The 24,817-nt window shown below is 36.6% G+C and overlaps 1 protein-coding gene across 1 annotated transcript in view; it reads right to left on the bottom strand.

Moving 5' to 3' along the window:
• Positions 1 to 24,817, bottom strand: part of GLIS1 (GLIS family zinc finger 1) — a 223,983-nt gene that overhangs the window by 28,374 nt on the left and 170,792 nt on the right. The window contains 3 exon segments of the mRNA XM_029283125.1: positions 11,466 to 11,598; positions 15,253 to 15,351; positions 19,703 to 19,864. Of these exon segments, the coding sequence (XP_029138958.1) occupies positions 11,466 to 11,598; positions 15,253 to 15,351; positions 19,703 to 19,864 (394 nt within the window).

The raw sequence follows: 24,817 nt of genomic DNA, 5'->3' as shown, positions 1-24,817 counted from the left end.
GTAATATCTTTTCATAATCATTCATCTTAAGCTACCTATCATCAATGAACAGCAACTTTGTCTTACACTGAGATGTTCTGGGACTGAAGACATCTTCCAGGTTTTGCAAATATAAAATCATGTATATCTTAAATATTTAGAATATAAAGAAAAACTGAAGTAGCAATATTTGTAGCTTCAGAATTGAAATGAGGGGTCCTTGGTGCTTTCTCAGCTTTCTTGCTTTCTTGCAAATGTTTCATTACCCAAACTAGGTAATATCATCAGTACATTGATGATGTTAACTAGTTAGGGTAATGAAATGTTTGCAAGAAAACAAGCAAGCTGAGAGAGCACCAAAGACCCCTCAAATTGAAATAGATTCAATAGTTTGTTTCTACTATACATGGAAAAATAAAGGTGGTAAATAAAACTCTTTAATGTGTGTTTCCAGCAACTTATACTAACATGCTGCCTCCAATATTAGAAATAAGATATAATCATCACAATTAACAATTAATTTGCCACTGAATTATCTAATTTCCTTTTAAATCTCATTAACCTGGTGGCAATCCTTCAGTTAAGATTGACATATCCAAGAGCAATTGGCTGTAGATAACAGTTTTCAATGGGTTTTATATTCACAGTTAAAAGAAAGATTAAAAGTAGATAATAGGACATTTGGAATTGAGCAAGAGAAACAGAATTTGAGGTTAAACTATGTATAAATGATGAGCATATAATTGCTAAAATGTATAAATTTTTATTGAAATTTGAAGCAGAAAAAGAACAAGTGAAAGACTTATAAAATGGGCTAACATAACACGTTTGTTTGCACATAACAAACTGATGGAACAGTGGGAAAATGTGATTAAAAGGACTGATATTTACATTTTGTTGTAACTTGAGAGACTTTTTATAAAATGATGTACCATTGGTATGTGACTCCAGAAAAATTGTCTAGAATGCATAAAAGTACTTCAAATTTATGTTGGAAATGTGGGCAATATGAACAGTCATTTTATCATGCCTAGCAGACTTGTAAAAAGGCTAGAGATTTTTGGGCTCAAGTCATATAATGACACAAATAATTTTAAAGATAATATTCAACTGACATCAGAACTACCGAGATTTATGGGCAGTCAATTGGACAGAGCCATGGAAGATTGTTTTTATATATGATTACTACTGTAAGACTATTATATGTGCAAAAATGGAAAGGCTCTAAAATACCCACATTGGAGAAGTAGTTGGTGAAGATGGCAGAAGTAGCAAAGATAGCAGAAGTAACTTGTTTGGTTAGACCAAGATCAATAACTACATTTATTAGTGAATGGAATCCTCTTATGGGCTTTTTGCTGAAAAGAAAATTAAAAATGAATGTGTGATTTATGAAGCTAAAATATAAAATTATCTGTGACTGCTGCCAAGAAGCATAGGGAGATACTTGTCTGCGATGGTTGTTCTTCCCTAGTACCAACTGGAACTGAATTCTCAGGAAAGAGCAGAAGCTTTCTAAATCTATATCCCCCTCTTCCCAAGAATGATATGCAAACCTTTGAGGAATTCCATAGTTGAGGATAGCAAACAAGAGGACCAGGAGGACTGTACCTGTAGCCTGCACTTAAGTCATACACCAGAGAGAAAGAGATGCCATTTCATTCCCATGTCCAGGTCTGAATTCTGACTGAAAGGGAGCCAGATAAACTTAATGATCCCAAGATGGAAATAGGCTACATTAATCTCTTTCTTCTAACTAAGAAATAAGGGCAATTAGGATAATACAGGAGCTTTGGGGTTTGCATGTAGAGCAGACAGAAATGTACTGATATGAATTTATTTATGGGTAGAAATCAAAATGCAAGAAAGCACTTCTTCCCCTTAGTGAAGAGCAATTTTGGAGATAAAAAAACATGAACCAAGAAAGCGTTTTTAGTTGCAATGTAATTGGTTTGAATCAGGCTCTTAGGCACTAAGGAGGACAATCCACCAGGAGGATTGGACTTCAACCAGTGAGAAGTCAGATTGTTCTGAAAAAAAATGTTCACAAGAAAAGGAATCATGCAGAGATAAAGCGTGCTGAATTCTGTTCCTTGAAATAACCAAATCTTCATATGGACCACAGGGAGCAGCCATTTAAAGTGAAATGATTGAAGAAGCACGAAAGCTCTGGGTCTCTGGATTTTCCTAGTATTGCTTATGAGGTGGAGCTGCTGCATGGGAAATATGCTTGCCTGAACTGAAGGTCAAAAGGAGGAGGAGAAAGACAATGGAAACACAATGCCAATGCCAATTCTTTTTTTTTTTTAGAGTAAAGGAGAATTATTCTTATGACTCGGCAGCTTTGAATTATGTTTTTCTGCCAGTGTATATACCAGATTTAAAACAATGCCTTAGCAAACTAACACTGTGACATTACTTTAACACAGTGGTTCTCAACCTTTTTAATGCCGCGACCCCCAACCGGTCGTAAGTCAAGGACTAAACCGGTCGTAAGTCGAGGACTAAACCGGTCGTAAGTCGAGGACTTTCCCTGCCCGGGAGCGCCGCGCATGCGTGGTTACGCCCCCTGCGCCGGCCGAGGCGTAGCTGGCAAGCGGCAGAGACGGAGCAGGCCGACCACCAGCTGGCCCAGCTCAAGGGAGGTAAGGCACCCGCCGGAAAAGGGGAAAAAAATGGCAGACAGCCTTGCTTGGCGACCCCCGTGAAATGGTCGATCGACCCCAAATGGGGTCGTGACCCATAGGTTGAGAACCGCTGCTTTAACACATAGACACTGTTTTTATTTCTGATCACAAATAGGACAAAATTTTTGATCAATGTTCATATTCTTGTCAGGAAAGACAAATTCAAGTTCAGCACCAACCTCCTAAAACCAATCGAGAAAGTATATGAACATTAGTAAGAAATTGTACAATTCTAGTGACTTATATATATTTGAATGATATAAACTAACATCATTCAAAACTCAAACTGGTTTCCTGAAAATTGCATTTTTTTATTCCCAGTTTGCTGACTTCCATTTTTCCCTTATATTTTTATAAGTGCTCCAACCACAAGCTTTTTCTTATATTGAGGGAAAGTCCTTTTGAGAACACATGACAAGTTATTACAAGCAGTTAAAGAAAATGTTGTTTTATTGTTTTATTCTCTGCAGACAGTATAATGGCTTCTGTGTCTGTTTTCATTTATATATCAGACACCTGTGTGATTTCAGGGCATTATAATTTTTTCTGTAGAACAGCTTGGGATGCTTAATCCATATGCTAACATTCATACAGCATTTTAAAATATGTTATCTTGTATTACATTACATTACATAGATTACATTATATTATGATACGTATTATTATTTAGCTGAAACATGTGTGCAGAAGTAGGATTATAAAAGCTGCTGTTGTGTCAGTCTTACCAAACTACAGATAGTCCTTGACTTATAATCACAACTGAGCCCAAAGTTTCTGTTGCTAAGCAAGACCGTTATAAAGTGAATCACTCCCCATTTTACAACCTTTCTTGCCACAGTTGTTAAGTGAATCTCTTTAGTTGTTCAGTTAGTAACATGGTTGTTAAGTGAATCTGTCCTCCCCATTGATTTTGCTTGTTAGAAGGTCGCCAAAGGTGATCACATGACCCTGGGACATTGCAACCATCATAAGTACATGCCAGTTGCCAAGCGTCTAAATTTTGATCACATGAACCATGAGGATGCTGCAAAAGTTGTAAGACACTTCACAGTGACTTCACAGTCACTAAACAAATGGTTGTAACTTGAGGACTACCTGTACAATAAATGTCATATAGAGAACAAAATTTTAAAAAGCGGAATAATACAAAGGAACTAGGATCAGAGCTAATTCTACTTTAGAAAAGAAAGAAGTTAAGAAACCAATGTGGATGTTAAGGGGGAAAAAACCATATCCTTTGCTTTTATAAAACAGGATGACTCTATTATAAACAGGTTTGGTTTTAAATTTAACCAAACTTAAGTAAAGCTTTTGTCCTTCAAGTAAAATTATCTCAAATTTTAATAACTTAAAACTAAGTGAGAAATTAGACTCTACTCAATAAACTCTTTTGCTTGGAATGACAGGAGTGGTTTATATTGAGAAATTCAGATTTCTTAAATTGCTTCCTAGGGATTACAGGATCATAAAAAGAGATTTTTTTACTTAGTATTCACAATTGAAAAGAACAATTTTAATTTTTTTTTACACTTTTTGGTAAATTTATATTCTAAGTTATTTTTGAGATGTTTTTTACTTGTGGAATGAATTTGCACTATATTGTTAATATTTTTACACATAACCTGATTGAAGACCACTACAATAAGTTGATTGTTTTAACAATTATCATCTATTTGCACACTAAATATTCTTTTCTATTATCCTGTGCAAAATTGTGTCATCCACTGAAATCAAAGACCTTAAACCAATAATTCCAAGTAAGGTTTGCAGTTTTAACTTCTATCTTTAGCCTGATAAATTATTTTGACTGCTATGAGATATCAGAAAATTATTTTGGCTAATTCTATGTAAGAACAAAGATTGAGCGCATTAGTCTATCTACAATGTCTAGACATACATCTGGGGTCCCATTTCTTTTTAATCCCTAAAAGCTGACAGGTATGCAAACTCAAAAATTAGATGTCTTTTTAACCCAGTGGCAATTTATTTTAAAAATTGTGAAACAAGCTTCTTTTGATCTCAAATGTGGTTCATACAACAGTACTCCAAATTTATTGGACAATCCAGAGAATGCTTAACAAAGGTTTAATGAGCAGTAATTCTAGAACTATCATGCTTATCTAGGAAATATGTGTTATTTAGACTATCTCAAAACAGACTTTTTCAACAATACGGCGATAATAATGTCATTATTATACAACATCAGAAGGGAAAATCTACACCTAGATTGCAGTTACAGGTTGTTGAGCTGTATGGATTCTTACCAACATATACAGTAAATGGATTTTTTTTTAAAAAGAAAAAAAATCAAGTATTTAATTTTTCTCAACATTTGGGAGCATATACCAGAATGTAGCATGTATAGTTTATTTGGTATTAAGTATCATATACAAAACATTTGAATTTAAGTATTGTGTAAAATAAAGGGGGGGGAAAGTTGATGTATTTAGGTTTAACTATTTAAACACATGCCAAGTTTGATATGGATTTCTTTTGCTAGCATATAACAGTATAAATCTGAGATAAGAACAGAAGGAAGCCACATGAGCTATTTCAGAGATGAAATGAATGTGACTAGACCAGTGGTTCTCAACCTGTGGGTCGGGACCCCATTTGGGGTCGATCAACCATTTCATGGGGGTCGCCAAGCAAGGCTGTCCGCCATTTTTTTTGTCCGCCATTTTTTTCCCTTTTCCGGCGGGTGCCTTACCTCCCTTGGGCTGGGCCAGCTGGTGGTCGGCCTGCTCCGTCTCTGCCGCTTGCCAGCTACGCCTCGGCCGGCGCAGGGGGCGGAACCACGCATGCGCAGCGCTCCCGGGCAGGGAAAGTCCTCGACTTACGACCGGTTGGGTAGTCCTCGACTTACAACCGGTTTAGTCCTCGACTTACGACCGGTTTAGTCCTTGACTTACGACCGGTTGGGGTCGCGGCATTAAAAAGGTTGAGAACCACTGGACTAGACTCTGATAACTTCCCAGCAATTGCTTAAGTGACAACTCAGCAAAGATCTCATGTTTACAACACAGTGTCCAATTAATTATTAATTAATTATTAGAGAGCCAGTTTGGTTAAGGTGCCAGGCTAGAAAGCAGACCATGAATTCTAGTCCCACCTTTGCCAGGAAAGCCAGCTAGGTGACCTTGGGCCAGTTACTCTCTCTCTCTCATTCCAGCCCACCTCACAGGGTTGTTGTTGTTGTGGAGAAAATAGGAGGAAAGTGCATTTGATACATTCACTGGCTTTAGTTGTTTGCAAAAATAATAAAGGTGGGATAGAAAGTAAATAACGAATATTTATAACAGGCTCTCATTATGTGGATAGAGCCCTATTTGCATGGAATCATGTGCGGGTATTTTAATAAACACCCATAAGTTGGGTACTAAAAAGCAACCATTTCATACTCATTTAGTTCTGGAAAGTTGCATTTAAGGGGAGCTATATTTAAAGATAAGACTATACATAAGACTTAAAGTGTCCCTGAAAAGGATGAGTGAGGTTTTTAAAATGGTACACGTTCCAGTTTATACTATGCTTATTTGCTTACATTGACAAATAACATGTCAATGAAATGAAATGAAATAAAATAGCAATTTTAGGACATTATCCATTATCATCAATAAGAAACATCCAATGCTGCTAATTTGCAGGAAATATTTTTAACTGGCATTCTGGGCAAATTACTATTTGTCTGTTCTGCAAAAACTATGTAATTATGGTAAAGCAGAGGTCACTGTGACCTAGGCTAACATTTTGTTTTCCTGGGCAGAGCCTAAAGACCAAAATATTTAGTTATTTCAGTTCCTCTGTGTTTGCTCATATGAATGGTCACTCACTGTAGGTACAGTGTGCTGCACCTAAGCTGCATAAGCGCAGACTACTGGTAGATACCTTAGCTTGGTGTGTGTTTGTGTGTGTGTGGTTTCCTAACACATTAACCACTTCAGATTATAAATACATGTAATCCATCAAAATCTAAATGGCTTAACCTTTAGCGCTAACATCTGTTAGAAAACTAGCATCACAATCATCTGGGCTAAAGGCTTTTTAGGGATTCTGCCAAGTAACTGCAAAGATAAAAGAAATAAAATTGCAAGTTCAGAAAAAGCAAACAAAAGGAAAGTCCTCAACACTGTATGTATTATTTTCCTGTAAGTCCCACAAACATCTCAAAACTGGGGTCAACATGGTGGATGGTTAACACTCTAAGGATATATGATCTGCTGAAAACTATTCTAAATCACAGTGAGCTACTTCAGAGAAGATTGTACTTCCTCTGAAGTAATGTGGGTCTTCTCCAAAACCAATCAAGTTATTCCAAAATGATTAGAACTACAATAGAGTGATTTAGGCAATCCAGAATCAGATAAAAATGACCACAAGCAGTGGTGGAAGAATGCAGTCCCGAATTGCAGGAGGGAGGGGCCCTTTCCCAGAGAGCAAAGAGACCATGAAGCTTGGAATATTTGATATTCAGGAAAAGGGCGAAGGCAGACCCCTCCCTAGAAAGACACAGAGTATATCTAATAGTTAGCAGACTGTTGCTTTAGTTTGGCAAGATGTCTGTCAATAGGTGAACACAATAAAGTAACTACTCAAAAGTAATTATGCACGTCATTTTTGGTTCCTTGCGCCTTACATAAATCTTGCCAGACTAAAGCAGCACCTTTGCTGTCTTTTTGCTTTCTGGAAATGCCCTCCCTTCTGAAACTCAGGACTACATCCCACAACCACACACACACACATGTGCGTGCCCACACACACACACAGAAACACATGACAAACGTAAAAAGTAGATTGTGATTGACAAGTTTGCTTTTACACAAGGAGTGACTATATACTCTTTCATTGCATTTTGTGACTATATTTGGCTGAAGATGCAAGCAGGACTGCTTAGAACAGTGGTGGCGAACCTATGGCATGGGTGCCAGAGGTGGCACTCGGAGTCCTCTCTGTGGGCACATGTGCTGTTGCCCCACCCTTGCCTCCACCCATGACACCCTCCTCACGCGGAGCAGTGCAGTCAAGGACATGGCAGCCATGCAGCGTAGACAAGACTCTGCCCTCACGCCCCATCGCGCACAGTTGATGCTACGGGGCGTGGCTGCCATGGTGCTGCTGGGTGATCTGCAGTGGGGCCTGGAAGCGGTGAATGGCTCTGCGGGCAGGTGGAGTGGGGGCGGGGCAGGGGTGTGTGGAGTGGGGGCGGGGCCAGTTTTTGGGCACTCAGTCTCTAAAAGGCTCACCATCACTGGCTTACAATCTGGTTTACTATCAGCAATAAAAACCTGCTTTTCCTAAAGATTCTGCCTGTCTGCAAATTAAAAAGAGAATCTTTGAGTTACAAGTAGCTGGAAGAGAACTAGCATGCCAGCAGTGCTGTTTTCTGTGCTCCTGCTCATAAAGTAAACCTAGGAATCAACTTAGGTTTTCCATATGAAGCAAAGTGAGTAAAGAGAACCACCTCTCTGCCTAAAAGCGGGTAAGGGGAAGGAATACCCGGAAGAGTTTACAAGTAGGGAGATGTTAGATGGACTGCTGAACTCAAAGGCCACATTGATCAGCTCTGGTCTTCATCTCTCTGCAGCAAAAGAGTGAGAAACCTCCAATCCATTATTCCACGCACAAGCGCCTTGAGAGCTAGAACCTTGGTTGTGTGTCAATTATTTTAAGAAAATGAGTTTTGCATCAAGTACTTCTTTATGTGCTTATGAACTGGCAAAAGGCTCCTTGATTTCTTCGTATGATATTTTAATGAGTACAAATGCTATTGCTATACTTCTCTCTCAAGAATGCGTTTCACACCCACTCTAAACTAATATATGCAAAAGAAATACTGCCCATTTCTGCCAAAATAACGAACTACTTAAAACTGTTGTTTATTAATAATAGTGCTTGGATTCCACCTACACTTCCAAAATTTTGCAGATTACTTTTTAAAGCCCATCTCTACAATATATGTCATATTCATATAAATTGCTCCTAAAGTGATGGGAAAAGAAGAATCCCTTTTAACTCTCTGCCAGGTTCTTTGGAACAATACTTCCCTTCCATCAATTCTGGATAAATTTGTGGAAACTTTATTCTCTCAGGAAGGGCTAACAATTACTCACTCATATTTGCTAAGAAATAAAATAGTTTAAAAGTTTCTCCTAAAAAAAAGACCTTTACAATTTAATGGCCCACTATATTCACAAACAACAATGTATGCATTCTTTTATTTTAATAATGTGTCATAAAAACTATTCTGCTTTTTTTTGTCTAAAAACTGGCAAGTTTCATTCACTCAGAAAACACACCATGTTCGTAAATGTTATCCATATCTGTTAAAAAAATTGTTTTGTTTTTTTTTAAAAAAACCCCAACATTATAACTGTTGGTTCATATTCCAGAAAGTTAATAATACCCTGTGCTAAGTTTTGGATTTTACAAAGATTTCACTTTAAATTTTGAAAATTTACGTCCCAAGTTATCTGAATTTATTCTTTTCTTCTATCAGTGTTTCAAACTGGATTTACAGCAAATTGATTAGAAAGATGTGAGCTAGTCTCTCTTGTAAAACTGGTATGATAACAATAGCTCTAACATAGAGGACTATCATATACATGGACGTAAGGTGGACTATAATGTATGTGAAACCATTCTATTAGAACAGTAACATGTTGGCAACAGAGTGCTGGGCTAGCTGGCTCCTCTGTCTGGTTTAACTAGGTTCTTTTGGAGTTCTTTACCTAAAGAGTTGCAGCCTGAATTTTCTATGAAGCAGCAGTACTACATTCACTTCACTTATTTGGAAATGCAGCACTGCAAAACCAATAACCACAAGAGCACTTTTAAAGCATTCTCCCCTTTTAGCCTAAGCACATGGGCTCATTGCTTTGAAATTCAGCATAACAGGAGTAGAATGATGGAAAACATCTCCAGATGCTAACTTTGTCTTTGGCCTATTTAAAATCTGCGGCAGACTTCGTTGAAGGGGAAAGGTTCTAGGTAATCTAAATAAGCAGCACTCTATTCCTTACGCTATTATTTCTTTGAGAAAGCACATTTAGCTTAAACAAATATTTTCAAAGACAATAGAATGAGGCATAGTATAGAAGATTTGACGGTACATTTTTTAAAAGCCCGTAGTCTGCTACAAAGTAATTTGATTCACTAATGCTAATGAAGTAACCTTCCAAATGGAATCCTACCACGGCTTGCAACCCACCTGTTGGTTCTAAGTAGGTCCTGGTGGCTGGATGTGTATGCTGCTCTATGCTCTGTTTTTCAAATATCTATTAGCAGTTTGACATCCTACCCATAAGGTTCTGAGCCATTATTGTTGAATTAATAGCTATATTTAGCCAAGTATCACTTCAGTCCCTCTCCAACTTAGTGCTCTCCACATGTCTCTAGCACATGTAGATAACCTACTAGGTTGGAAGATGCTAACTGAGTCTGTACTAAAATGAAGCCTAAGCACTCCCAATTCCATGAACACCTGTCTATCCCATTATGCCTGCATCTATCTTTCTTACTTCTCCAAGACTCCCTCTTCTCCTGCTGTCACAATTTAGATGGTAAGTTCATTAAGGCAAGCACATTCTCTCTTTGTTTATAATTCCACAAAATACCAAAGTATTTCTATTTCAAATAACTGGTATGACGTTAGGTTCTATATAATCAGACCCTAAAAAGAAGCATTTCAGATTGACTTAATAATATTGCAGATAATACTGGCTGGTTTATGTACTTCAAAAGACATACAATCAGTTTAACTGTCAATGCTAAGAAGCAGTGAAACCAATGTTGTAAGCTTTATTCCCATGACATCTTTCAAGTAACGTTTCAACACATGTGCCATTAAGAAAAGCTATGAAAGCAATACATGGTGGTAATAAAGCAAAAAAGTTGTTCATGCATTCATGACAGATGGGAGTGCCAAGAACACATTCATTAATAAAGGTATGGCAGTTCTTTGGTACACATTCTAACATAGAAACAAAGTTAAAATTGGTCACCTGAACTCAAAGTATCGTCAGTATGGAAAACTGGGCTACCAAGTATTTTACATGACATGGTAAACAGACTTCCTTCAGATGAGATCAGACAGCAACTCCCAAACTACTAGGAATTCTGGACTGTGTGAACATGTACATATGAAGGGCATGAAGTTAGGGAAATGTTTCTTAGTGGAACTTGTGGAAAATGCAAGACCATAATTACTGCTTCTGTCTTCAACTACTATAGCTGTTAATAGAGATGTCCACATGGCTTTTTGGCATGTTCCAAAGATGTCATTATGGAATAGCATTCTGTCATTTTCCTAAGTTCATATTCAATGCTTTCATAGGTCCAGAGAACCTTTATTTGGATGACAAGGTGTTAGAAGATAAATGGAGAATCCTATCACAGTAATTGGTCCTATGTGGATTTTCCTGACAGTAGTCAGGAATTGTTTCTTGTTGGGAAAAAAATGATATAATTATAGTCTCTAAAAAAAGAACTCAAGAGAATGCCATCAGCTACATCAAGGGCATATTTCAAAACATAAGTCAATTATTTACATATTTATTTGTGACAGCACGATTATTAACAAATTGTTTTAATCTTACTTTTGAATTTCAGGTCTGAACATAATTGCTTTATTACATTCTTCCTCTGATATGTTCTCTGGAGTACTATATTCTTAAAAGAAATCCTGAAAGGTATGCGGAAATGTTTGTTCAAGGCATGTAGCAAGTTTTATAGTTAGATGGAATTTGCATCTGAGTTCTCCATGGTGAATCCTGTTTTTGTATTTAAAAGAAATACTCCCACCTGTAATGAGATCGTGGTGGCTCATTGATCTCCCACATTTCCCATCCAAAATGTGCTGTGAAGGAGGGTGAAGCTGCTGCATAGTTAAGCATTCACTTAATATTTCTCGTTCTGCATCAGAATATGAATGTAGCTAGAAGAGGAGGATAAAACAAAGAGATTTTCATTTCAAAGAGTAGAACTCAAATGCTAATTTAATATCTATGGCTTTTTGCCCATAGTCTATACATACATGCAAGAAACAAAACATCATTGTTTCCCTTAGTTCAGCAAGGGGAGATATATTAGGCGTTTAGTGCTTCTAATTTGGGCAAATTTATCATGCTAATCTACAATCATGTTTATTCTTAAAAAATTATTATGCATTTTATAATTCTATAGAGTAACTGAGCTGCACAGTATTTGCCTCTCATATCTTAAGTTCTGTTTCTCAAAGAAATGTATCAATTAGTTAACTGCCTTGGTACTTATCAGATTAAAATGAGCAAAAAGGTAGGCTGTCGGTCATGTGCAAAGGTATTGCCGATCTGTCAGCTGTTTTCCATGTAAATTAATGCACTGGCAAAAGTGTCTGAAGCATGCCCTCTTCGCAAGCCACAATGTCGATCATATTAGAAACAGCAGGAGAGGAGAATTTAGAAAGAAAAGCATTTCTAATTCTTTTTCAAACATACTGATGTTGCCAAGTTTTTGTCATAACACAAAGCTCAAATTACCCCCAAATATCTATCCCCTGTTATGGCTGCTAATAAATGCTTATTGTTTTGAAGTTTATAGATTTAAATTCTGCCCTTCTCTGGGCTTAGTTATTCTAAATTAAAAGATCTAGGTCAAGCAGTTTAGCATTCACTCTTACAGTCAGTTTATATAAACATTCAATATTCTAGAATACAACCAGCTAATCAAGGTTTACATTGTTACTACTACTGCTATAAGTATTGCATAACTGCTTAGTTTTGATCTAAGAATAGAATTTCATTGGGGCAATGCTGCTTAAATAAACTAGGAAGTAAAGATTCAATGTTGAAGCAGATGTACTAGTACTACATGCATAAGACATTTCAGGTTGAAAACTCCAGGAAAGGGGATGCTTGCCTCAAAACCTGAAGCCTACACAACTTCTATGTCCTTGGTTCTAAGAAAGCTTGGCTCTGGCCAACATAGATACTAAACAAGGCATCTGTAGATCTGCATGATAGAACTATTCAAGAAAGGAATTACAACTGCAGTATGAAACCCTCATTTCTTTTGTATCTCATCTCACACATGTACAAAGTGGCAAGGCTTCAGCTACATGGTTGCATTTGTCAATGTGATTTTTTTTTTATATCCCCCAACCCCATCACTTTGCCATGGATGTCTCCAGATGCTGGATGCTTTATTAGCCTCTTTCAGGAATAGTACATTTACCTCATAGAACTCAGGCTTTTTGTGGCTTTTTTCCCCCAGAAAATTCATCCATTTTCTCTTCCTGCTGGATTCTTGAAAATGAAATGTTTGATATTTGAATACTAACTTCTTTTTGTTGTTGTTTATATTTTTCCCGCTCACTTTTATTTTAAAAAATATACTATTGATTATCATTTAAGAGATAACTTTTATTGTCATTTTTTACTGTGAGCACACTGGCACACATTAAAAATGAGGGTTTCATTTCTAAGGAATGAAATATCTATCTAAGAAACCTTGGAGTCCTAGTGGACAGTCACTTAAACATGAGCCAGCAGTGTGCGGCGGCAGCCAGAAAAGCTAATACAATCCTTGGTTGTATAAACAGAGGCATAAAATCAAAATCACATGAAGTATTAGTACCATTTTATAAATCCTTAGTAAGAGCAAACCTGGAATACTGCATCCAGTTTTTGGTCACCACATTAAAAAAAGATGTTGAGATTTTGGGAAAAAGTGCAAAGAAGAGCAACTAAGATGATTAAAGGCCTGGAGACAAAAACATGAAAATCGGTTGCAGGAATTGGGCATGACTAGTCTAGAGAAAAGAAGGACTAGGGGTGACATGATAGCAGTATTCCAGTATTTGAGGGGCTGCCACAAAGAAGAGGGGGGTCAAAGCTTATTTTCCAAAGCACCAGAAGGCAAGACAAGAAACAGTGCATGGAAACTAACCAAGGAGAGAAGCAACCTGGAATTAAGGAGAAACTTCCTAACAGTGAGGACAATTAACCAGTGGAGCAGCTTGTCTCCAGAAGTTGTGGGTGCTTCATCACTGGAGGTTTTTAAGAAAAGACTGGACAGCCACCTGTCTGAAATGATATAGGGTCTCCTGCTTGAGCAGGGGGTTGGATTGGAAGATCTCCACGGTCCCTTCCAGCTCTATTCTGATTGAGACTGTTTTTCTATAACATATTTTTATTTTGCAATGTTCAATATTGCTTTTATTTTCACAGACCACTGTAGTATTTTTTTATAAATAACAACCCAGAATTGTTAATTGCCCAAGATGAATAGGCAGGAAAGTCCTGCTCAATTGAACATCAAAATAAACAGAATCCATTGTCACATATAAATGGAACTTAAGCAGATTGGAGTTTGATTACTTCAAGTCAGCTTATGATGTAGAAAGACAGAATGTTAGAAAGCTATTGTAAAAAATAAACCAATTAAGATTTGTTTGTTGATCTACTATAAGCTAAGCATACTAAATGAACTACCAATTTAATAAATTAAACTATTAAAGAATTTTTGAAAACAGACAGCTATGATACTGGTTCAGCTACTTCTGCTTTATGCTTTATCTTATTGTGTTCAAATAAAAGTGCACATTTGATAGAAGAGCAGTTTTAAAGTCATCTGGTTGATAGAAATACAAAATTCAATAAAAGAAAAAGGAGGAAATTCCCCCCCACCAAAGAGAGAAACTAACTTCTGTACTTATTCACTAACAATTTTCATAGTAGATTTCCATGAATGTGGGGTGCTTGGCAACTTGTCACCCAAGATAAAATTGTGTGGCATGAAACTGCTTTATAACCTGTAAAGCAGGGGTCCCCAACCCCCAGTCTGTGGACTGGTACCGGGCTGCGGCATGCCACCAACCGGTCTGCACAAACACGCAAAGCCCCATCCGCTGGATGCAGGCAGCACACGAAACCATGCCCCCTCTGGTCCGCAGAAAAATCTTTTTCCACAGAACCAGTCCCTGGTGCCCAAATGATTGGGGAGCCTCTGCTCTAAAGTATCCCTTCTGAGCTCATTATAACTTTGAACAGTTGTTAAACAACCAGTCATTAATCAAGAACTATCTGTAGATAGGATTCAGAATCTGATCAGAGATCAATTCATTAGCTGACCTAAGTACAATTAGAAGAACAGTGTCATCAGGTCGAATAGTTGCAAGCAAAAGAGTGAGACTCTTGTCTTAACACAAATGAACACTATAGGTTTAAGAAAATGAATTGAGATCCTATTCCTGTAGTGAAATCACTGAAAGAAAAAAACCCAATATCCACTCAGTTACACATGTAGACATATATTTCTCGGAATTCCTGGTCTTTGGAATAGCAATAGCACTTAGACTTATATACCGCTTCACAGTGCTTTAAGGCCCTCTCTAAGTGGTTTACAGAGTCAGCATATTTCCCCCAACAAACTGGGTGCTCATTTTACCAACCTTGGAAGGATGGAAGGCTGAGTCAATCTTGAGCTGGTGAGAATCGAACTGCCGAACTGCAGGCAACCGGCAGTCAGCAGAAGTAGCCTGCAATACTGCATTCTAACCACTGCACCACCACGGCTCACCACGGAATGTTGGTCTTACCTTCTTACGCACCTGTTGTTCTTTGGCAGAATGAGCCTTCACATGTTTTCTAAGGGAGCTTGGGTCAGTGTAGCGTTTAGAGCATCCAGAAATCTGGCAAGCATACGGCTTCTGTAAGTGCATGGAAAGGAAAAAGGGGGAAAAGGGTAACATGGAAATTACATCTGCTTTGAAAATAACCTCCTTAAGATATGAATTATTATGTTAACAAACTGAAACAGTAATAGTCATTGGTGATGTTCAAACATGCTGTAAAGCATTTAACTGTGTGTTCAGCTTGAAAGTACAAATTACAGGTGAATATATGTAAAAGGCAAATTTACATCCAGGTCTGCTATAGCAGTCACTTTTTATTCTCTTTTATTGTTTTCATTCTCAGTTTAGCCAAAATGCTTTATACCTTTGGGAATTTAATAAAATTTTAATTACGTCAACTGCATAAAAGTGCAGTTCAAAAAACCTGCATCAGAACTTGAACTATTTAGAATGACTTAATAATGTTTTATATATATATTATTTATATTAATCACTTTTAAGGAATACCTCTGCTGTCTCCAATACTCAGAAACTATACATACAATTCTGCAGATGTTTTATCAAGTTTTCACAGTCATGCATCTTGAGTTCCTATAGGCAACCCGCAGATAGAAACACCAGTTCATGCAAATAGCATTTCTACATGATAAATGACAGGCAGCTCATCAGCCAATGCATTCAATCCTAGTGAAAATCACCTGGGCAGCCTTGAAGGTATTCATACTGGCATAAATCATTATTTAAGAAATTCAATCTAAAATGTATGTCTCAAATCAGACTCTTAAAGGAAACTTGCTTTCTACCTTATATGAATATTTTATCTTTTATTATCTATTACAAGCATAATTACAAGGATGCTCTACAGTTGTCAGGAACTTAACAGAGCCAAGGAAGTATAAAAAAATTAGAGGCAGCCTTGATCTCCAGTATTTATTCTTTACTCTGTTTACATGCTGGCCCCACCATTGCTCTCTAGTGTCTGTTATCTCACAGTATGGAAGGCTGAGCTGTCATATCCAATCTTGGGATGATTATGCAGTCTCAAAGCATTTTTGCTATAATTTTAATATCTTTTAATATCTTTTCACTGGCACACAGAAAAGTTCTGACAAAATTAAATGATTTTGGATTACAAGGTTAATAACATTGCCAACATTCAAAAATCAGTCAGCTTACTACTTTTTTTTTAACTGTACATGTAATCCAGTTTCAGAATAGCCTGAGACCTAAATCTAACCTAATAATCGGCTATTCAATCAAACCAGTACATTCTAGCAGGTCTTCGTAATTATTTACAGATTCTCCTTTCAGAGAAGATAAATGACAGATTTGACCTGCCTTTGGAATCTGAAATCAACTCCACATGCATTCAATAAGAAATAGGCAGTCCATATAAATCCCTTTTCTTTGTAGACACCTCCAAAGGAGTAAGTAGTCCTGCTTCTTGTGCTAGCAGGAAATTTCCAAAGGAATAATAAGATCATTCACCAGCTCGAGACTCCAAAGGCTAACCTGATATGTACCCAAAAATTTGTATATGAAAGTCAATTTGCTGAAAGTGCCTGGAACACACAGAGAACTGAAATTTGAGGAAGGATGATGGAAACCATTAAATAATTCCTTAGCGGAATTAACTAGGTAGAGTTCTACCCTGCAATGGCGACACATTATTAAGGATGGGAAAACTAGACCAGAAAATGTCCATCCATACTAGTCCAAGCCTTTTCAATCTCACTGTCACACTGTATTCGGTTACATTGCTGGCTTATAAAAGGGATTGGAGTTTAAACTCTCATGAACTGCCAGTTTTGTGTTACATGCATTTGAAGCACTAACATCAGCATGCAAGATGCATTGTCATTTACTATATATTCAGTAATCAAAAACAAAAACTGCTAGTGTGATACGAAGCTAAAATCCCTGGGAAGATTAACAGGATAAAAATGAATGTTATCTTGTGCAGAATATAAATACCGCAAAAAATGTAAGAATAGGTTCAGCAAGAGTAAGTTATTAATTAAAAGGTTAGTTAAAATTATTACAGTACCTTTTTGCTGATTAGAAGTATTTCAGATAGGAAGGAAGATTATGGAATAAGCGGTACAAACAAAGGAATAAAAAGGAAGAAGGGAGAAAAACAGAGTAGAAAAGTTAAAGAGGCTCTTTGCAATAAGACCATCCAAAAAGATACACGGAAAGAGAGGGACTTGGTTCTTTCTGCGTACATCACAAAGTCTACAAACTGCTTTGAGGGATACATCTGCCTTCCCTCCCCCTCCCTTCCACTTGTATTAATGTCAAGCCATTAAACTTCAAAAAGATGCATCCTATATGACATATTAAGTTTCAAAAGAGCCACATTTTAGAAGTAATTACAAATTCAAATCCCTAAAGCTGATTTTCAAATAAATAAAACATTGTTATTGTAAGCGTGCTTGGGTTGGAAAATGTGACTGAGTGGCTTGTTTGTTTTTGGAAGGCATAATGTACATTACACATTCCTTAATGCTGCACTGTCTGAAATGTGTAGCTAGTTTAAAAGTAAATATCAATTAACCTCCAGGTTTCTGCCACATAAACACCCAGCCAAACATTAAACCACATATTCACCTCTTTCAAAAAAGACAAAGGGAGGACTTATGAGCTGTGGAGCAGTAGCTAAGATGACTAAAGAGTCTGCTTAGCTTTCATGGGTGACTGCCCATAGTAGAGGATAACATGACCTGGGCAGTACGGTAACACTGCCATTATCCAAGTCTCGTAGAAAGTTAATAGAACATTAGATTGTAATTGCCTCCGGGTACAACCTCTTTACATCTCCTGTTCATCTCTGTTTCTTGCAAGTGCTGTGGATTATTGTATATTAATAAAGTTTCATTATAATGAGGTATAATAAAAAAAGGATAGAGTAATGTATTCTAATATTCCAAAAAGTAAGTGGATACATGTGCTAATGTGGGGGTGAGGAGAGAGGGAGAGGGAGAGGGAGAGGGAGAGGGAGAGGGAGAGGGAGGGAGGGAGGGAGAGAGAGAGAGAGAGAGAGAGAGAGAGAGAGAGAGAGAGAGAGAGAGAGAGACTTGTAATGCTGTAAAACATGAAAAGAACATAAACAAAAAGGATTATTGGTTGAGAATGTGTATTTTAATTTTGAAAAGTGTTTGAAGATGAACCTGGGAAATATCCTAAAAATGCAAAATCATTTCTACACACCAGTCAGGGAGAGATAAGGAAAACTGCATTCATTCATTCATTCAGCTGACACCTTTATAGAAATATAGGTTATATAAGCAAATGGTGGAGTGGAGCATAGAAAAGAAGTAAATATATTTACAGGCCAATTTTCTTCATATGATGGCCTACAGATGTGTTTGGCAGCCAATTTTGAGCTGATATCCAAAACCTATAAAAGGCAGCAGATGAGGGATCACGCATGCAGGCTTTCATTTATAATCTTAGGCAACAAAATGCATTTTAGTTTCAAATGATTCATGGAAGAATTTCAATTAAAAAAAAATCACACAGCAAAGATTTTAAGTCTACAGAGAAAGGTTTCCAAAGGTTTGTAAAATATTAATTCAGATGAAGACAAATTAATTGCATGACAAAATAGTAGAAAAGCAAACTTGGTGATTCTCTGTGGTTGAGGTATTATAACCTTCCTTAACCAAATGCTCTCCTGATGTTTTGGGTAAAAAATCCAGGATTCCTTACAATTATTATCAACAATGCTGGAATTTGTAGTGGAAAGAACAGGAAATCAACTATAGATATCTATTTACTGGTTCTAATGCTTCGTTAGGTACTAGCACTACTATCTAAAATATTAGCTAAGATTTCTTCACCCTAATATTTTATATATTTTGGCTGACTCTTTTATCTGATGCATGGTCATGTTTTTAGTATGTTATATTTTGAGATGACTACAATTTAAAAATCTAACTTTAGGTTAAACCACTTAAAATCATATGTTAATGAAGAACAATATACATAAATAAACCCAATAACATGTAAGACCATGAGCCGTGTGGCACAGTGGTTACAGTGTAGCATTGCAGGCTAACTTTGCCACAATCAGGAGTTTGATCGGCTCAAGGTTGACTCAGCCTTCCATCCTTCCGAGATCAGTAAAATGAGGACCCAGATTATTGGGGGAATATGCTGATTCTGTAAACTGCTTAGAGAGTGCACTACGAAACGGTATACAAGTCTAAGTGCTATTGCTATCTCTGGATTGTTACTAATACTCGCTCTATTTTCTATTTTCTGTCATTCAGGAATACCATGGGCCCTATTTTCATCATTCTTCCATCATGGCAATGACTAAATTGCTGTATTTTATCGAAAGAAACTTGTGATGGTTGCAGAAAAGGACCTGCTATGACAGCTGTATTTCACTGAGCATTTTAGGAAATAACATCATGCTTACAGTATCCAGGTGTGTTCGCTGATGCTTAGCCCGGTCACTAGAGTTGCTGAAAGCTTTCTGGCAGCCAGGATGCTGACAAAGATAAGGCTTCTCACCCGTATGACTTCGTAGGTGGATCTTAAGGTTTTCAAGCCGAGAAAATGCTTTGTTACATCCTTCAAACTGCAATAAAGCCATAAAAAACTCTGTAAACCTTTATTAAATAAACCATAATGTCTTATAATGAGTACAATATTTAAAAGACCATCCAAAGTGGGCATGCAACAAATCAACCAGAATTCAGAACATCTGCTAAAATTTATGGATGAAACACATTTGGCTTTGCTGTTTGAATATTTTACTATGAATGGCACATGGGCTGATAATACAATTTTCACATATGTACAGTGTTAAGCCTCCAAAACATGGCATTAAATAAAGGAGCATTAGGAAAAAAAACTATTAGATACTTACTGATAACTAAAGTTCTTGGAGTGGTCTTCACATGCATGGGGTATATCCTGCACAGAGCACGTTTGGAAGCTTCTAATATTTACAGAATTTCTTGGTGGATACACCGTTCTTGCCTATTGCATTTAATTAGTCACAGGAGAGGAACAGTTCCTATGCTAATTTGTAAGAAAGTTTGATAATTGCAACTACCCACTTGGAAAAATGATGAGCAAAAAGAGGCATCTTGAAGTCTTAGTGGACAATCACTTAAATATTAACCAGTAATGTGATGCAGCTGCCAAAAAAGCCAACACAATCCTAGGCTGCATTTACAGATGGTTAGAATCAAGATAAGTGAAGTGTTTATAATGCCTCGTTAAGACCACACTTGGAATTGCATCCAGTTTTTTGCTGCCATGATATAAAAAAAGATGTTGGGAATCTAGAAAGAGTGAAGAGAAGAGAAACAAAGGTGATTAGGAGACTGGAGGTTAAAACATACGAAGAACAGTTATAGAAATTAAACTATGTCTAGTTTAATGAAAAGAAGAACTAGGGATGACATGATGGCAGTATTCAAATATCTAAGGGGTTGGCACAAAGAAGAGGGGGTCAACATATTCTCCTGAAGGTAGGATAAGAAGCAATGGTGGAAACTAATCAAGGAGAGAACTAACTTAGAACTAAGAAGAAACTTCCTGACAGTTAGAACAATTAATCAGTGGAACGACTTGCCTCCAGAGATTGTGGTGCTCCAACACTGAAGGTTTTTAAGAAGAGATGGGACAACCATTTGTCTGAAATGATGTAGGGTTTCCTGCTTGAGTGGGAGTTGGACTAAAAGACTTCCAAAGTCCCTTCCAACTTTGTTATTCTGATATGCAATCTCATGGGCCTTGAAAGGTCAGGACACTTGTCCCTTTGAAATTATGTTGCCCACAAATGCTCCATCTTTACAAGGAGACTGCAAGACAGTAGTCACCAGCAGATTCAGAGCTCTGAAAGATGAGGGAATAGTTACTTATTCAATCCAATATTGCGCCTTTAAAGACATTGGGCTAGCTTACTTCCTTTTCTTACTTTGCTTTTGGAAACTGCTTGTTAACTGGTGTTCAACTATTAGGAACCTTTGGATATACCAGTTTTACATCAGTGGATGAGTTTCCTTCAATCCTTAGCAAAAGAAGTTTTAGCTACAAGTTTAAAGGCTTGATTTTTTTTCTGGAATAAACAGCAAAGGGATGATTAAAACTTTGATTTTAGATGAACTAAGGGTCCGGATGAATTTGAAAAGCATTTGGAATTATATATTAGTGGGAAATTAATCTTGTTTTGCATTCTTTAAAAGAAGGGTAGGATGAGACTTTGAAGGTTGGACACTAGAAGGAAATAAAAATTACAATTAAAGGAAAAGAACATTTAAGTTTGATTTACTAATAAAGAAGAACATTTAAGTTTGATTTACTAATAAAGGGAGCAAAATATTTTAGCCCTTGAACATACTGAAGGATGTTTTTGGACAATGGAACCAGAAGTTAATTTTAAGAATATCTGCCTCTATTAAGCTGTGTGGATAGAGAATGTGTTTCAAAGATATTATGGAAGACTAACAAGTTTAACCTGACAAGATTGAGACTGATCTGAAAGTGGATCTAAAAATTACTGGTTACAAGAATGATATAGAAAAAGATGATACAATGGATATACAAAAGAAACCAGCCAATGTATTAATAATTAAAAGGACTATACAAATAACAACCATGAGAGTGACCTGGATAATTTTCCTATATCAGATTTATAAAAGAGACTTGTTAAAGCTTTGAAGAATTTTATGAGAGGGGGCAAAGAAAAATTAATAAGAAAAGACCGGACAGTCACTTGTCTGAAATTGTACAGGGTCGCCTGCTTAAACAGGGGGTTGGACTAGAAGACCTCTAAGGTCCCTTCCAGCTCTATTCTGATTGATTGATGAGGCTTTTAAGAATCTGTTTATAAATAAGAGATGGGATTTGAGCAGAAGAGAACATTTGTTGTATTTTAAGAGGTGATGAGTTACTTAATTGTTGATACTTATTGAGATAAAGAGGAAGTCATTTCTTTATATCTTTACTAGATTCTTCTTTACTAGATTCTCATTTTTTCTTTTCTACTTTGTTTTTCTTTTCTACTCTTTTAAATTTTTTAGTTTGCATTACTTTTGTATCATTGTAGTTGTGATTTTTAATATAATTACTATTTTTTTTAAAAAGGAACATCATTGGCATTCTAGAAATGCAAGACATGACTCTGTCATCTAGCCTGGGGATTTAGAGATGTAAAGAGACAATTAAATAGTTATATTTCTAGGAAAATGAACAATGTTCTTCCACAAATTGTTTTTAATAGTTTAATCCTTTTATTGCTTTTAATGATTTTTGCAGGGTTTTTGTGGTTGTCTTTGTACTGCTTTTTGCTTTTTAATTTTATGAGCTTCCCAGAGTCAGAACAGCAAGATGTGCAGCTATATTTTTTTTTTGTTAGCTGAATTAAGCGCATTTATTTAACACACATTTACCTAATTAAGATAAGATTGCAAATTTAGGAATTGCAACACTTCACAAACATATTTAACCCAATGCATTTAATATACATGCAAGAATAATAAATGTTTGATTTATAGATTAAGAATTATTTTTAGAAACTCTTTTGACTATTTTACATTCTTATTCTGTGATGGTCATATGTCGGCAAATGTGACAACAGGGTCATCTGTACAAACCTTTGTGACTTGAGAAGTCAATTTCATCCTGTGAAAACTTCCTAACCTGCTGCTATACTGCTTCTGTTATCCCTGCATGCCAAAGTTCTTATAGCTGAACATTTTAACACATGAGACTTTTTGAATTAAATATTTAACAAAACAATTTCTTACTATAAAGAGCTGAAAACATAACAAAAATGACAAATTACACTGTTCTCAATTTTTCAAAAATAATTGTGCCATTTTATCAGGCCCATGTATTAACACAGCAATTCATAAAGGCATGGATAAACACAAATATCAATACATTATTAAATGTTGAATGTGTTCCTAAGGATACTTAATTGCAATGGTGTCTAGAACAACTGTCAGTTGTCAGGAAGGGGAGGAAACCAATAAAAATACATCATTTGGGGCCATAAGGTGGAGTACATATTCACTGGAAATGAATTATGACTGTAAAGAAGAAGGTTTCACAGGAGCACTGCTGTAAATAGAGTTAGTGTGCCATTAGAGAAAGCTCATTAATACACACTTCTGCTTTCAGTAGCAAGATCAGTTAAACAAGCTACCTTTTATTTATAGACTTACAAGGAAAACAGTAGGTCATATTGGCTGTTGACATCTCAGACAGCCTACAGATGGAAAACCTGAAATGTTTCATTCCCAAAATATTTAAGGCTATCAATAGGAAATCTTCTGTTTTCTCAAAAGAGCTGAGCTTCTTCTGAGCTCTACGAAATGTTCCTTCTTCTTCTTAAGTATTTAATTAATAAAATTTACATTTAATATGCATTGCATATGATTTGGCTAATGTTTACATACATTCTAATTTTCAACCAAAGAAGAGAATAACTATTTTTTTCATGAAAATCAAACATTTCACAAAGCTCAACAAGTTGATCCTGTAGCACAGATGTTTATTAGTCTATGGCAGTGGTGGCGAACCTATGGCATGGGTGCCAGAGGCGGCACTCAAGCCCTCTCTGTGGGCATGCGTGCCGTCGCCCCAGTCCTAGCCCTTCAGCTGGGTTTTATAAAACCTTTTCGCTTTAGGCCTCCGCCGCCATGTGCAAAAAAAAAAAAAGGTTCAATCAGTCAATTTCAACTTCTCGCAGAGAAAAAAAAGATCTTGCAAAGTTGGAATTGATTGATTGAACTTTTTAGTCTCACTCAGTCTGCCGTTACCACCACAGCCACGCCCACCCAATGGGCCACACCCACCCAATGGGCCACACCCACCTGGCACCCGATGATGCATAAGTGGGTTTTGGGTTGCACTTTGGGCACTCGGTCTCTAAAAGATTCACCATCACTGGTCTATGGTCTAGAACAAAAATACAGGTCATTTATTTCCCTGTCTTTGTTATTTTTTAGATTCTAGATAATCTGGGTATGATGAACCACACAAAACATATCCATTATAACATTACAGCTCCAACTTTTGCAAATAAAATAGGAAACTAAGCAGTGATTTACAGTAGATTTGTGACTTTAGCCCTTTCTCTTCCTTTCTTACACCAGATGTTTTTTCTAATCTGTCCCCCATTCAGAAGGCTTCTCATTATAACAAAGAGTACAGGTTTTATAAAAATCTCCTGTACATCCTTTTTAGAAATAACTATAGTTCTATATCCACTCTCTGTTTCTTTTTTTTTTTTTTCAAATATAAATTTTTATTATTTTCATCATAAAAAAAGCACATCACAAATACATCACAATGTAAAAACCCTACCCCCCCCACCCCCCCCGGACTTCCCAAACCAAATCCCAGGCTAATATTCAAATATAGGTAAACAAATATTAATATCTCTAACTCCACAAACTCTATTTATAAACAATCCGTCTCCTCCACATTAATAAAAAAATTATACATTTAAGTAATTCAAATACACCAAGGTCTATATCAATTCAGCAGGTATCACCAGTAACTCTTCCTCTCT

This window comes from Protobothrops mucrosquamatus, unplaced genomic scaffold (genome assembly GCF_001527695.2).
Source record: "Protobothrops mucrosquamatus isolate PMUCROS unplaced genomic scaffold, P.Mucros_1.0 scaffold24, whole genome shotgun sequence".
Lineage (NCBI taxonomy): Eukaryota > Metazoa > Chordata > Lepidosauria > Squamata > Viperidae > Protobothrops > Protobothrops mucrosquamatus.
Note: the sequence above shows the minus strand (reverse complement) of the source record. Positions and strands in the feature narration are given on the sequence as shown.